The sequence below is a fragment of the Pseudophryne corroboree genome, chromosome 6 (genome assembly GCF_028390025.1).
Source record: "Pseudophryne corroboree isolate aPseCor3 chromosome 6, aPseCor3.hap2, whole genome shotgun sequence".
NCBI lineage: Eukaryota > Metazoa > Chordata > Amphibia > Anura > Myobatrachidae > Pseudophryne > Pseudophryne corroboree.
In genome coordinates, this window is record NC_086449.1 from 423924275 (window position 1) to 423940819 (window position 16545).

Sequence of the window (16545 nt, forward strand, 5' to 3'; positions counted from 1 at the left end):
TCGCCGACGCCTGTTTGTACTTGATTCAGTAGATGCAGTGTCAGCAGGTCGGTAGTTGTTTGCTTGTCAAAAGTAAACACTGTAGGGGAGACACAGTGGTATGTGGGTGACCCTGTCGGCACCAACTGTTATTACTGAGTGTAAATTAACATGCTGTAACTGCCTTATACCTGTATATATATTTATATGTATGGTACGGTTCCTTGGGCCTGTAGCTCGAGCACAGATATGTGAGGGAGTGTTATTAAAATTATATATGTATACTTCCCTCGGACCTCTCGGGGTCGCCTGAAGGTTATTTTACCTGGTTACTACTCCCTGTTGTCGACGAATACTAGGTATTCTGTCGACCATAAGGTTTCCTGTTAGATCCACAACTAGGGCTTTCAGTACATGGTCATACACATTCAGAACACATTAATGTCACTAGGGACCCTACGGTTCCGGACAATCCGCTTATATGTATGTATATATATATGTGTGTGTGTGTATATATATATGTATATATATATATATATATATATATATATATATAAAATGTGTGTATTTGTGTATTACATTATGATTTATAATGAATGCTGAAGTAAAAGTATTCTTTCTCATGTGCTGGTCGCTCTGTTGATAAAGCTCTAGGTCGGCCGTGACGAGCAGATCCTCACAAGGAGTCCGAATGTTTATTCTTTCCCCACTGCGGATAGAATACTGTGAAAGTCAACTCCTGGTTGACACGGGGCCCTGTCACAAAGGATCGTACACAGGAAGCGAAGTGATATTTTATTTCTATGCTCTGGAGTTATTTGCATTACATGCACATGGGGGAGTGTTTATATTCAGAAAGGCATCCGATAGTATTACCCTAAAGAGAGAGGGGATGTTTCTTATGTTGAGTCTTCTCTATAACATGGCGGCAGGCTGCCGTGCGACTGCACAAGAAATGCTGAGGCTGACTCAGAGAGATACTGGAGTGTTTCCCTGGGACGGTGTACCGCTGTGTGGGGAGGCCTCAGTTCAGTCAATCTCGGCGGATACCACTGGTAAGTCTAACTTCGTGAGTTAGATTCCCTCACAGCGGTTGGTGACGCATTCTGTTGTGGGATGCAGTCATTTTAACCGGTTTGATACCGTCCTTTTTTCCCTTTCGGTGCAGATTGTGGAAGGTGAAAAGGTAAGAGTTCTGCAGCCTTGTTAGGTTCGCAGAAGCGGATGTCGTTTTCTGTTTCTACCACATCCACCGCAGATTTCTGGGTCTATCTGGCTGGAGCCCACTTCGGTGGGAACTCGTCTATTACTCTTCAGTCAGTTCGGGAATGGACTTGGGCCTGTGAGTTAATAATGGAATCCAAAGGGGGACATGCTGGAGTTTACAGATTATTCCCCTCACTGATTTTTTGAATAGATCTTACCGATTCCCCTCTGGAAGCGGAGGTAGTACGCGACGCCATACCAGAGTTGCGTCAGGTTCAGGACATTGTCCTGCTGTCCCTGTGAAGAAAAAAAAAAAAAGATTTCTACTTACGAAGGGAGCTCCAGCAAGTAAAGGTAGAAAAGGGGTTAAATGCGTTTTTCTACGCATTCAGCTTACCTGGGTTGATATCCAGGATTGTCTTTGCCATTTCACCGGAGTGATGGCAGTATGATGGGTTTCTTTCAATCGTAAGAGCCATTGTTATTCTGTACTGAGACGCTCTCCTGATTAAGGCGAGGTCAGGAAACAAGTGGTGCAAATCGTTGTTTCTCTCTGACTGTTCTTCAAAACAGGGAATGGCTGTTGTTCCCAATGACGCAGATGTCGGAGGTGGGTATCAGAGTACATACTGAACGGTGGAGGTTCTGTTTTTTCCTGTGAAAAGAGGTCTGAGGATCCAGAGTCGGATCAGATTTGCAGTGACAATCCATCAATATGTTCCGTTGATGAAGAAGTTGGTGCGGCCTAAGAGGCTTTTCGGTGAGCAGGTCACTTGCCAGAGTGGTTTTCACGGGGCCAGTTGGAAATGTGGTCTGGGTCTCACCTGCACATGATGCGCCAGAATATAATCCTAATGGCCAGGATATCGCTCCTGTGGTGTCTGCTCAGTTCTCACCTCCTAGAGGGACGAAGGTTCGGAATCCAGGTGGAGATCCTGGTGTCCATGCATGCAGATCTCTGAGACTGGGGAGCAGTCCTAGCAAGGGAAGTATTTCCAGAGGAAAAGGTCAAGCTGGGAAGCTTGTCTGCAATAAGTTTTCTTGAATTCAGAGCTATTTTCAGTGAACATAGGCTTAGTGATCTGCCCGTCGGACGACTTGGCAGCAGTGGTGTAAGTAAGCCGCTATGGCGGAACAAGGAGCAAAGCGGCAATGGCAGATGCCGTAAAAGTTTTCTGCTGGGTGGAAAGACTGGTAAACGCTATATTAGCAGTCTTCGTTCTGGATGAGAACGACGGAGAAATAGATTCCTCTGCAGATGTGATCTCCATCCGAGAGAAATGCTGTTGTCATAGAGAAGTTTCACTGAAGCGAAAAGTCTTTGAGGAGTACCTCAATTGGACAGGTTGGCGTCTCGCCTCAACGAGAAATTTCAGGGATATTGTTCCAGGTCAGGGGACACTCAGGCTATAGCAGTGGACGTCCTCGGGACACCTTGGGTGTTTTCAGTCGGTCTATGTGTCCCCTCCGTTTTCACTCTTCTGAAGGTGATAAACATAAGACGAACAAAGGTTCAGGCAATCCTCATTGTTCTGGTCTGAACATGGAGGGCTTCGTATCCAGTTCTTCAAGATTTACTCAAAGAAGATCTCTGGCCTCTTCCTCTACGTGAGGAACCGTTACAGCAAGATCCGGGCGTGTATCAAGACTTACCGCGGTTGCGTTTGACGGCGTGGCGATTGAACGCCATATCCTAGCCAGAAAGGGTATTCCCAGTGAAGTCATTTCCACTTTTCTTCAGGCTAGATCAGAAGTAACGGCAAAGCCATACCACCATGTTTGGAGAAAATATGTGTCTTGGTGTGAATCCAAGAAGGTTACTGCGGAAGATTCAGCTGGGTCGTTCTTCTCCAGGCAGGCCTAAAGTTAGGCTCCGTTCAAGTGCGGTTTCGGCCTTATAAATTTTCTTTCAAGAAAGAATTGGCGACCTTTCCGGAAGTTCGGACCTTCGTGGAAGGAGTACTGCACATCCAACCTCCATTTGTGCCCCCATTAGCACCGTGGGACCTTGACGCTTTTTGAGTTTCTTGTGTCACAATGATTGGAACCTTTATGAAAGGTTGTGTTAAAAATTCTCTCTTGGAGAATGGTCATGCTTTTGGCTTTGGCGTCCGCAAGGCGGGTGTCAGAAGTAGCGGCTGGGTCTCACAGGAGCCCCTGTTTGATCTTCCAGGTGGAAAGAGCGAAATTGAGAACTCTGATAATAGTTCTGCCAAAAGTGGTTTAGGTGTTTCGCAGAAACCAGCCTATTTGATGCCTGTGGTTACTCAAGCATTGGGTGATTGAAGGTCTTTCGATGTAGTCAGGGCTTTTGAATATTTATGTCGCCAATTTGGCTCAGATTGGGGAAACAGAGGCTCTGTTTGTCCGGTATGCTCCCAGCGTGATTGGGGCACCTGCGTCTCTGCAGTCGGTTACACGCTAGATCTGTGATCTGATTCGGCGGGCTCGTTCTACGGCTGGTTTGCTGTTACCGAATTCGGTGGTGACCCATTCTACTAGGAAGTGGGGCTTTTCTTGGGCGGATGTCCGATGAGTCTCGGCGGTTTAACTTTGCTGAGCGGATACTTGGTCGGGTTCAAACACTTTTGCTAAGCTCTACAAGTTTGATACCCTGGCTGATGGGGACCTCATGTTGCTCAATTGGTGCTGCAGAGTCGTCCGCACTCTCCCGCCCGGTCTGGAGCTTTGGTATAAACCCCGTGGTCCTTACGGAGTCCCCAGCATCCTCTAGGACGTGTGAGAAAATAGGATTTTAATACCTACCGGTAAATCCTTTTCTCTTAGTCTGTGGAGGATGCAGGGCGCCCGTCCCAGTGTATACTGTGTCTGCAGTTATTGGTTATGGTTACACTCTTGTGGTGTTTCTTTTCTGTCAGGCTGTTGCTGACATTGTGCATGCCATGGCAGGCGGTGTCTTATTGGTTGTGTTACACATTCTCTCAGCATGTGGCTGTGTATTTTTCATGCCGTTGGCTGGTATTCTATTGAATGCCACGTTCTGCGGTATGTTCGTGGTGTGAGCTGGTATGACACTCACCGTGTTTAAACAATAAATTCTTTCCTCAAAATGTCCGTCTCCCTGGGCACAGTTTTCTAACTGAGGTCTGGAGGAGGGGCATAGAGGGAGGAGCCAGTTTACACCCATTCAAAGTCTTATAGTGTGCCCATGTCTCCTGCGGATCCCGTCTATACCCCATGGTCCTTACGGAGTCCCCAGCATCCTCTACGGACAAAGAGAAAAGGATTTACTAGTAGGTATTAAAATCCTATTTTTATATGGTTCCAAAATGGCTAATTTTTGCACTTTTTATTAATGGCAATGACAGCCAGCAGGTTTAGTCTTTCCAGCATTTTGGGGTACATAAAAATGAATGTAAAGTGATTCTTCATTGTTTGTTTTAATACAGTTTTGTAAATAGATGGAAAAGCACTTTTTAGCTCTAATTTTCAAGTTCTAAAACCCCTCTCCCATCAATACAACACCTCTACATACATGTCACACATCATTTAACCAATTAGTGAGCTGTTTAGAGAAAACCACCTGAAAATGGACTGGTATTTATTGGCTAAATGATGCTATTAAACATGACACAAGACATTGAACTTGCGTTTTGCTTTTATCTTTACTGTAGATTTCCAAAATGATGCAGCCTGGTGAAAGTTTATATGTGCTTAGTATGTAAAAGTAATGGAAAATGAGGTTAAGGGATATTTAATGGACAATTAAGGCTCATAGCTCTGCCAAATACCTCTGCAATTATATTCTGTTATTAATAGTTTAAGCATAAGACTAAAAATAGCCATTAGTTTGCAAAGAAATGTTCCCACTAGCACAAAATCTGGTATAAAGCATGGTTTGGGAAATCAGCTATATTACAGTTTGGAAGAATATGTTCATGGAAAATGGAGATGTGAACTGGTCAAAAGGGCAACATGTAAGCAGCAAGATACTCTGAAAAATCCCTGGGAATTTGCTGAATTTTTTTTTTTTTTGTTTCTTTAAAAATGTTCTTTACATGTTCTTTACATGTTCTACATGTTCTTTAGGGTAGTAGTAATTCCCTGCATGCTTTAGTCCTGTGTTAAGTGTCCCAAGCTGTTCAATTACTGCCCACAAGGGGGGAAGGGGGGCTTATGGTGCAGTAGTCGCTGTTTTTACACCATTGCAACAGCAATTTGCACCTAATAGGATTAACCCCATAGTTTATTCACGAATGTGTGCAAAGATTTAAAATGAAACATCCTCTTCTGTTTGAAATGTCTTTAAAGGCAGGGATTGAGATTCAAAGCAGGTAGGTGGGGAAGTGGTAAAATACCGCTAGTCTGGATCCTGGCGGTCACAATGCCGATGCCAGGGTCCCGACTAGCGGTGAAACGCCGGCGAGGTAGCTGATTCTCCCTCTATGGGGTGTCCACTACACCCATAGAGAGAGAATATAACCTGTGGCGAGTGCAGAGAGTCCACGAGGGGCATTCTAGCACTTGCCCCGCTGCCAGCATACTGGTGGCTGGGATGCCACTGTTTATATACTGATGGCCAGCATCCTGGACGCCGGTCATTCATACTGAACCCGGTAGTTGTACAAGACCTTTGAGTAAAATGATCTTTTTGCAGTCTCAGGATGTACTTTACATCAATGGACATGGTACTGGGGAGTTTATATATACAGGAAAAAACCACATAGGGCCTTAATCAGCGTTGAACAGAATCAGAATCGGCTTTATTGGCCAGGTATACTTGTGTATACTAGGAATTTGTCTTCGGTTTGCTATACAACAGCCAAGTAGGTAACAGATAAGCAGGTGGGGGGTGGTGGCGGGAGGTAAAGTCACACAGATAGGTATACCGTAGGGACACAAGTTAGTTACATGTACATCTAGTCAGTCAATGTTCAGGAGTTCAGCAGGCGGACCGCTTGGGGAAAGAAACTTTTGAGGCTTCTGGTGGACCTGGCGGGGATGGCCCTGTAACGCCTGCCTGAAGGAAGCAAGTTAAACATGCTGGTCTTTTACTATGTTCGTTGCCCGCTTTTTAGCTCTGGACAGGTACAGGTCCTGAACTGAGGGAAGGTCTGCCCCGATGATCTTCTCTGCGGTTCGGACCACCTTTTGGAGCCTGCATCTGTCCCTCGCGCTAGCGGAGCTGTACCATACCACTATCGAGGAGCACAGTACCGACTCCACAATTGCGGAATAGAAGAGGAGCGGAAGCTTCTGTGGGATGTTGAACTTCCTTAGTTGCCTGAGGAAGAACAACCTCTGGTGCGCTTTCATAACAGTGGCTTCAGCGTTGGACCCCCATTTAAGGTCCCGGGAGATTGTGGTCCCTAGAAACTTGAAGCAGTCCACTAGCGATACCACACTGTCGGCAATCGTTAGCGGAGGTGCACTAGATGACTTCTTCCTGAAGTCCACTATCGTCTCGACAGTTTTGAGGGGGTTGAGCTGAAGGTTGTTGTGGATGCACCACTGGGCCAACTGGTCTACTTCCCGTCTATAGGCCGATTCGTCCCCGTCCTTGATGAGGCCGATGACTGTAGTGTCATCGGCGAATTTGATGATCTTTACTGATTGCGCCTCTGAGGTGCAGTCACTTGTGTACAGGGAGAAGAGCAGGGGTGAGAGGACACAACCCTGATGGGCCCCTGTACTAATGGACCGCGCTTGGGAGGTGAATTCCCCAGCTTTCACCACCTGTGTCCTATCTGTCATGAAGTCTACTATCCAGGAACAGGTAGCTTCTGGGACCCCATAGGCGAAGTAATTTGGGGTGGAGGATGCTGGGGACGATTGTATGTAAGCACAATTTACAGCTTTACAGCTTTTTTCAGCTGTAACTTGCAGGGTTTTTTTTTTTCTTTTTTCTTTTCCTGTGCACATAATTATTTTGTACAGTATGTATATACAGGATGGTCCAAAAGAACTCCATACATAGGGAAATGTACATATTTTAACATTCATTGGTTTGTAACACTTCCAGTCTTCCTGAATTTCTCAATAAGCTAGTCAGCTGTGTTGTGTGTGGTGTCCTCTCCATGTTTCCTGGCATCCTGATGCAGCCATCAGATGATTTATATACGTTCTTTGATTGACAAAAGCCTTCTCAGAGGGTAGGGTTTTCTTCAGGATAAATTTCATGGGCACTTCCCATAGCTTCTTTTGTGTTTGTCACAAAGCGGAGGTTTACAGCGTTTCCCAGCCGCACTTTGACCTACCTGCGACGCAGTCCAAAGCGCTGTCTGCCATTCGCTGGTCCTTCGGCACAGCATCCATTTCAGGATAGTTAGGCTTCGGCTCCTTCCTGGCCTGCTAGGCCTCAATCCACTCTGAAGCCGAGCCTGGAGTACTGAATGTTACTTCCTGATCAGCTGACTCTGCAGTGAATTCTCCAACCAGGTAGGGTTTCCCTGACGTGATCCCTTCAGCCTATCACCAGAGAGCAAGGGGTATATATTCCAGCTCCAAGCACTGGGAAACTGTCAGTGCTTTGTTGTCCTCAAGCCCGTAGAGAGCTCCTGCAATCTCCTGCTTAAAGAGATACCTGCAAACCTGCAGCGCTGGATATCTCATCTCCATGATATTTGCAAACCTGCACCGCTGGAAATCTCATCTCCAGGATATCTGCAAACCTGCATTACTGGATATCTCATCTCCAGGATATCTGCAAGCCTGCACGCTGGTTATCAAATCTCCAGTATACCTGCATACCCGCACCCCTGGTCAATACAATCTCCAGTATATCTGCAAGCCTGCATCACTGAGTATCCTATCCAGCTATCCTGTACTGCTGGTTCATTCCCAGCTTCCAGCGGTCCAGTACTGCTGTTTCAATTCCAGTTATCCAGCGGTCCTGTACTGCTGGTTCAATCCCAGCTTCCAGCTATCCTGAACTGCTGGTTCAATCCCAGCTTCCAGCTATCAATTTCTACCACAAGTGTCACTCAACTAATGCACTGGTATCCCCAGTGTTCTAGTTCCTCATAGTTGTACAAACACCTGTGGCCAGCCATAGACTTTAGCTGAACCTGCCACGCCTGTATGAGCAGGTCATATATTAAGCCTGCACTATTCCGCACTATCTTGCTGTAAGGGGTCTGATGGTCAAAATCAGAGTTGAACTGTGCTTAAGTTACTGTGACAGAATAACAGAGATCACTCCCCTGTCTTTAAGAGGCAGTGCATAGTCTGGAAGGTGAGAAAGTTGCAGTAAAGGCAGATGCAGTGTGTGGATGTGCACTGTGGGATGTATTCAATAAGTGTCGGAAGCTGCCGTCTTGTCGGAAAGACAGCAGTTTCTGACAGGTTTAGGTTGGAAGGGGTTCCGACCTATTCAGTGCTGGCTGTTTTTTTCCAACAACTCTGGAATCACTTGGATTGCCGGATTAGCCGCGGATCCACGTGTTCCGCGGCCAAATCTGGACGGTTTTGGCCCCGGTTCCGACAATGTCAATCCGACTTTTTTTAAAGTTGGATTTACATTGTCGAAACCGGGGAGATGAGACGGGGGAGCAGGGACAGGTCATGAGGGCGACGGAACCATGTGAGGAGTGGAGCGTGGATGGACTGAGCGTGGACGGGTGCCGGGGACCGGGAGAGGAGAGGAGCGGGCACGGACTGAGCGTGGATAGGTGGCCGAGACCGGGAGAGGAGCGGGGATGGACTGAGCATGAACAGGAGCCGGGGACTAGATGAGTAGTGGAGTGTGGACAGGGTTTAAGTGGCGTCTGCCTCCCCAGCATCCCCAGTATGTCGGGAGCGGCCAAATCTGACAGTCTGATTTGGCTGCTCATTGAATACTAGCCTGCGGAAGGACCCGACAGGTATTGAATATATCCCTGTGTCTCAGCGTACATTACTAGAAACCATTATATCCGTGTCCAGGCAACAAGTTGACTATATGCCAGTCTATAAAAAATAAATTATTTAATTTATGATTGTTAATCTCAAGGTTAAATCATTATAATGATGTCAACATTTTTCAGAATTGCAAAGTATTACACTGCCCCCACTCTGTTTTAGATTTTTATAAATGGTTTTATTATGGGAAGTACCACAATACATAATCTAAAGAAGTACATTGTTGACGAGGATAACAAAATAAGTCAAAGGCATCTAAAAGATACGTGGTCATCTGCTCTTCAGTCCTCATTTTCTCAGTTTTTCTTCAGATTCACAAGATGACTTATGTTTGAATTTTTTTTTTCTTCAATACTTGCACATCTATTTTACTTTTTTTAAGAGGGGCTTGAATACTTTTGTAAGTCACATATTTTGAGGTGTAATTTTTTTATTTTTTTTCACATTAATAAAAGTAACATTGTTTTTTCCCTCATATATTTGTTTTGCAGACAGTAGATATTGAGAAATTGCTAGGTACATCTGTTAATATCTGCACAGAAAATGGTCAGCTGAAAGCCAAGTATCTTTATGCTGCATCGTCATCCATGTCTTCTACTGCTGGAGATATAATAGTAGGAAGTGCCCATGGTAAGTGTTGGCACTTAGACTAATTTCACAGGTCTGCGAAATTTAAGGTATTGAAAGCTTTTTTTAATAATACTTTTATATTCTTAATTATACTCCTGTGTACATCAAGAAATGGTATATAAAAAAAAGTACCAAATCATATTTACCTATTAGGGGGTTACATACATTTTTAAGAAAAAACAAGAAGTTTGATTGTTATTGACATTTATTGTGAAATTCGAAGAAGTGTAGACGATATCACTGTGTGTTTGTCTTAATAACGTAATAAAATAACAATAAAATCAAACAGTAATAGAAACAAAACCATCATTTTAGAAACAAATCTTTAATACAGGTTGAGTATCCCATATCCAAATATTCCGGAATATTCCGAAATACTGACTTTTTTGAATGAGAGTGAGATAGTGAAACCTTTGTTTTTTGATGACTCAATGTACACAAACTTTGTTTAATTCACAAAGTTATTAAAAATATTGTATTAAATGACCTTCAGGCTGTGTGTATAAGGTGTATATGAAACATAAATGAATTGTGTGAATGTACACACACTTTGTTTAATGCACAAAGTTATAAAAAATATTGGCTAAAATGACCTTCAGGCTGTGTGTATAAGGTGTATATGAAACATAAATGTATTCTGTGCTTAGATTTAGGTCCCATCACCATGATATCTCATTATGGTATGCAATTATTCCGAAATACGGAAAAATCCGATATCCAAAATACGTCTGGTCCCAAGCATTTTGGATAAGGGATACTCAACCTGTATCTTGGTTTTTTTTGTCTTCAAACTTCGTTTTGTTGCTTTTTGCTTATAAGTTTTTTTTGTGTCCTCTCTGTGCATCATCCAGCAGTAGTCTGCCATCATGCTGATGTCCCAATGACCTTGGTAGCTCACCTTGTAGTTGTTGTGTGTGTGCAATGTTCCTTTAGACAGTATGGGGTTTAGGCCCTTTGTAAATTTCAGCTCCAGGCCCATGTGGACCTTAATCTGGCAATGGGCGGGGGGAAATTTTACCAACTGAATTCATTTAAGACAATGGTTTATAATAAATGTAGGCAGAATACATTTATTACTTTAATGAATATGAAAAAAATTACTTATTCATAAATACACGTTTTGCAGGAAAACATGATGTGATATGTAAAATCGGAAGTAATTTTCATGTTCATAAGCCAAACATCTTTAAGTAACACATAAATTTGTTAAAGCTTTCTCTTACGTCCTAGAGGATGCTGGGGACTCCGTAAGGACCATGGGGTATAGACGGGCTCCGCAGGAGACATGGGCACTATAAAGAACTTTAGATGGGTGTGCACTGGCTCCTCCCTCTATGCCCCTCCTCCAGATCTCAGTTAGATCCTGTGCCCAGAGGAGACTGGGTGCATTACAGGGGAGCTCTCTTGAGTTTCTCTGAAAAAGAATTTTGTTAGGTTTTTTTATTTTCAGTGAGCACTGCTGGCAACAGGCTCCCTGCATCGTGGGACTGAGGAGAGAGAAGCAGATCTACTTAAATGATAGGCTCTGCTTCTTAGGCTACTGGACACCATTAGCTCCAGAGGGTCGGAACGCAGGTCACCCTCGCCGTTCGTCCCGGAGCCGCGCCGCCGTCCTCCTCACAGAGCCGGAAGATAGAAGCCGGGTGAGTATAAAAAGAAAGAAGACTTCAAAGGCGGCAGAAGACTTCGGATCTTCTCTGAGGTAACGCGCAGCGGTAACGCTGCGCGCCATTGCTCCCACACACAACACACACTGCAGGCACTGATGGGTGCAGGGCGCAGGGGGGGCACCCTGGGCAGCAATAATAAACCTCTAGGACTGGCTAATATAGTTATATAGGCTGCAGAGGCAGTAGATTATACAATCCCTCGCCAGTATTGAAAATTTGAGCGGGACCGAAGCCCGCCGCTGAGGGGGCGGAGCTTGATCCCACAGCACTAACCAGCACCATTTTCTTCACAGCACACCGCAGAGAAGCTGGCTCCCCGGACTCTCCCCTGCTGAACACTGTGACAGAGGGCAAAAAGAGGGGGGGGGCACTTAAAATTGGCGCAGTGAGTGTATATTGATATAAAAGCGCTGTTTATCTGGGAATTTGATTTCCAGTGTCAGTTGGTGCTGGGTGTGTGCTGGTATACTCTCTCTCTGTCTCTCCAAGGGGCCTTATTGGGGAACTGTCTCCATTTAAATATATCCCTGTGTGTGTGGGGGTGTCGGTACGCATGTGTCGGCATGTCTGAAGCGGAAGGCTCATCTAAGGAGGAGGTGGAGCAGATGATTGTGGTGTCTCCGTCGGAAACGCCGACTCCTGATTGGTTGGACATGTGGAATGTTTTAAATGCAAATGTGACTTTATTACATAAGAGAGTGGACAAAGCAGAGTCCAGGGATAATACAGGGAGTCAATCAATGGCTTTGACGGTGTCACAGGGCCCTTCAGGGTCTTAAAAACGTCCCCTATCCCAAATAGCAGACACGGATACCGACACGGATTTTGACTCCAGTGTCGACTACGATGATGCAAGGTTACACCCAAGGGTGGCCAAAAGTATTCATTATATGATTATTGCAATAAAAGATGTTTTGCATATCACAGATGACCCCTCTGTCCCTGACACGAGGGTACATATGTTTAAGGAAAAGAAACCTGAGGTAACGTTTCCCCCATTTTATGAGCTGAACGCGTTATTTGAAAAGGCTTGGGAAACTCCAGACAAGAAACTGCAGATTCCCAAGAGAATTCTTATGGCATTCCCTTTCCCTGCACAGGACAGGGTACGGTGGGAATCCTCGCCCAGGGTGGACAAAGCCTTAACACGCTTATCCAAGAAGGTGGCGCTACCGTCTCCAGACACAGCAGCCCTCAAGGATCCTGCTGGTCGCAGACAGGAAACGACTTTAAAATTCATTTATACACATACGGGTGCTTTGCTCAGAGCGGCAATAGCATCGGCTTGGGTTTGTAGTGCGGTAGCAGCTTGGACGGATACCTTGTCAGCTGATATTGATACCCTTGATAGGGATACCATTTTATTGACCTTAGGTCACATCAAAGACGCAGTCTTATATATGAGAGACGCTCAGAGAGACGTTGGGCTACTAGGTTCGAGGGCCAACGCCATGGCGATTTCTGCTAGGCGAGCACTGTGGACCCGCCAATGGACGGGTGATGCCGACTCAAAGAGGCATATGGAAGTTTTGCCTTACAAGGGTGAGGTTTTATTTGGGGAAGGTCACGGACCTGGTTTCCACAGCTACCGCGGGTAAATCTACTTTTTTGCCTTATGTTCCCCCACAGCAAAAGAAAACACCACAGTATCAGATGCAGTCCTTTCGGTCGCATAAGTCCAGAAGAGGTCGAGGCTCTTCCTTCCTTTCCAGAGGTAAGGGTAGAGGGAAAAGAATGCCTGCTACGGCTAGTTCCCAAGAGCAGAAGTCCTCCCCGGCTTCTACTAAATCCACCGCATGACGCTGGGGCTCCACTGAGGGAGTCCGCGCCGGTGGGGGCACGTCTTCGACTCTTAAGCCACGTCTGGGGTCCAGTCGGACGTGGATCCTTGGGCAATGGAAATTGTATCCCAAGCTGGAATTCGAAGACTTGCCTCCTCGCCGATTTTTCAAATCTGCTTTACCAGCTTCTCCCCCAGAGAGGGAGATAGTTTTAGCTGCAATTCAAAAGCTGTGTCAACAGCAAGTGATTATCGAGGTTCCCCTAATACAACAGGGAAAAGGGTACTATTCAGCCCTGTTTGTGGTCCCGAAGCCGGATGGCTCGGTCAGACCCATTCTAAATTTAAAATCCCTAAACCTGTACTTAAAAAGGTTCAAGTTCAAGATGGAATCGCTCAGGGCAGTTATCTCCAGCCTGGAAGGGGGGGATTTTATGGTGTCACTAGACATAAAGGATGCCTACCTTCACGTCCCGATATTTCCTCCTCATCAGGCATACCTGAGATTCGCTGTACAGGACTGTCATTACCAGTTCCAGACGTTGCCGTTTGGGCTTTCCACGGCCCCGAGTGTTTTCACCAAGGTAATGGCGGAAATGATGGTGCTCCTGCGCAGGCAAGGAGTTACAATTATCCCGTACTTGGACGATCTCCTGATAAAAGCGAGATCAAAGGAACAGTTGCAGAAAAGCGTGTCACTCTCCCTGAGAGTGCTGCAGCAGCATGGCTGGATTCTAAATCTACCAAAGTCACAGTTGGTTCCAACGACTCGACTATCTTTCTTAGGCATGATTCTGGACACGGAACAGAAGACGGTTTTTCTCCCAATGAAAAAAGCCCAGGAACTCCAGAACATGGTCAGAGACCTGCTAAAACCAAAAAGAGTGTCCGTCCATCAATGCACTCGAGTACTGGGGAAAATGGTGGCGACCTACGAGGCCATCCCCTTCGGCAGGTTTCATGCGAGGACTTTTCAGTGGTCCTTCTGGGCAAGTGGTCCGGGTCCCATCTTCAAATACATCAGAAAATAACCCTGTCCCCCAGGGCCAGGGTGTCTCTCCTGTGGTGGCTGCAGAGTGCTCACCTTCTAGAGGGTCGCAGGTTCAGCATTCAAGACTGGGTTCTGGTGACCATGGACGCGAGCCTCCGAGGATGGGGAGCAGTCACACAAGGGAGGAATTTTCAGGGACTATGGTCAAGCCAGGAGGCTTGTCTACACATCAACATACTGGAATTAAGGGCCATATACAATGGCCTACGACAAGCGGAGAATCATCTTCGCGACCTACCGGTTCTGATTCAATCAGACAACGTCACAGCCGTGGCTCATGTAAACTGCCAAGGCGGGACAAGGAGCAGAGTGGCAATGGCGGAAGCCACCAGGATTCTGCGCTGGGCAGAAAATCACGTAAGCGCTCTGTCAGCGGTATTCATTCCGGGAGTGGACAACTGGGAAGCAGACTTCCTCAGCAGACACTATCTCCATCCAGGAGAGTGGGGACTTCATCAAGAAGTATTTGCAGATATAACAAGTCTTTTCGGACTTCCTCAAATAGACATGATGGCGTCACGCCTCAACAAGAAGCTTCGGAGGTATTGTGCCAGGTCAAGGGACCCTCAGGCAGTAGCGGTGGACGCCCTGGTGACACCATGGGTGTTTCAGTCGGTCTATGTGTTCCTTCCTCTCATCTCAAAAATATTGAGAATCATAAGACGAAAAAGAGTGTAGACAATACTCATTGTTCCAGATTGGCCTCGAAGGGCTTGGTATTCAGATATTCAGGAGATGCTCACAGAAGATCCATGGCCTCTTCCTCTCAGGGAGGACCTGTTGCAGCAGGGGCCCTGCGTGTTCCAAGACTTAACGCGGTTACGTTTGACGGCATGGCGGTTGAACACCGAATCCTAGCTGGGAAAGGTATTCCGGAGGAAGTCGTCCCTACTCTGATAAAAGGTGGTCATGTTATCGGCCTTGGCATCTGCTAGGCGGGTGTCCGAATTGGTGGCTTTGTCTCATAAGAGCCCCTATGTCATTTTCCATGTGGATAGAGCGGAGTTGAGGACTCGTCCTCAATTTTTGCCTAAGGTGGTGTCATCGTTTCATATGAACCAACCTATTGTGGTGCCTGTGGCTACGGGAGACTTGGAGGATTCCAAGTCCCTTGATGTAGTCAGGGCCTTAAAAATTTACGTAGCCAGGACGGCTCAGATTAGGAAAACAGAGGCACTGTTTGTCCTGTATGCAGCCAACAAGGTTGGCGCTCCTGCTTCTAAGCAGACTATTGCTAGCTGGATCTGTAACACGATTCAGCAGGCTCATTCTACGGCTGGATTGCCGTTACCAAATTCGGTAAGGGCCCATTCCACTAGGAAGGTGGGCTCTTCTTGGGAGGCTGCCCGTGGCGTCTCGGCTTTACAGCTTTGCCGAGCGGATACTTGGTCGGGTTCAAACACTTTTGCAAAATTCTACAAGTTTGATACCCTGGCTGATGAGGACCTCATGTTTGCTCAATCGGTGCTGCAGAGTCATACGCACTCTCCCGCCCGGTTGGGAGCTTTGGTATAATCCCCATGGTCCTTACGGAGTCCCCAGCATCCTCTAGGACATAAGAGAAAATAAGATTTTAAACCTAACGGTAAATCTTTTTCTCCTAGTCTGTAGAGGATGCTGGGCGCCCGTCCCAGTGCGGACATATTTCTGCATGACTTGTATATAGTTGTTGCTTACATAAGGGTTATGTTACAGTTAAGATCAGTTGTTGGCTGATACTGTTTTGTTCATACTGTTAACTGGTTGCGTATATCCCAGGTTATACGGTGTGGATGGTGTGGGCTGGTATGAATCTTGCCCTTAGATTAACAAAAATTCTTTCCTCGTACTGTCCATCTCCTCTGGGCACAGTTTCTCTAACTGAGGTCTGGAGGAGGAGCCAGTGCACACCCATCTAAAGTTCTTTATAGTGCCCATGTCTCCTGCGGAGCCAGTCTATACCCCATGGTCCTTACGGAGTCCCCAGCATCCTCTACGGACTCGGAGAAAAAGATTTACCGGTAGGTTTAAAATCTTATTTTTTCATCGCAGACCTGTGTTATGTATGTTTTCTGGTGGGATAGAAACATAGAATTTGACGGCCAATAAGAACCACATTGATGTTTGGCACTGTTTGACATCACACACAGGCATACATATAATAAATTGTACTTTTTGTCTTTTCATTTGTTTCTAGTAATCATATGGTTTAGGATGTGGGCTTGATTATAAAATAAACATTTATAATACTAGAAGGCAGTGATCGCGCTGAGACGGAAAAAAAGTGGGTCCCAGGAACCCCTCACTTATAAAAATTGGGGTCCTACCTGTCCTTTTCTGGGTCCCATCGGAATGAAGGTTCTTATTAATGATTCAAATAGAAAAACAGA

The 16545-nt window shown here is 45.9% G+C and overlaps 1 protein-coding gene across 2 annotated transcripts in view; it reads left to right on the forward strand.

The window, feature by feature from the left end:
* Positions 1-16545, forward strand: part of FAM185A (family with sequence similarity 185 member A) — a 190561-nt gene that overhangs the window by 134782 nt on the left and 39234 nt on the right. For both annotated transcript variants that reach the window (XM_063926995.1, XM_063926994.1), the window contains exon 4: positions 9537-9675. In XM_063926995.1, the coding sequence (XP_063783065.1) occupies positions 9537-9675 (139 nt within the window). The remainder of the gene's footprint in view (positions 1-9536; positions 9676-16545) is intronic.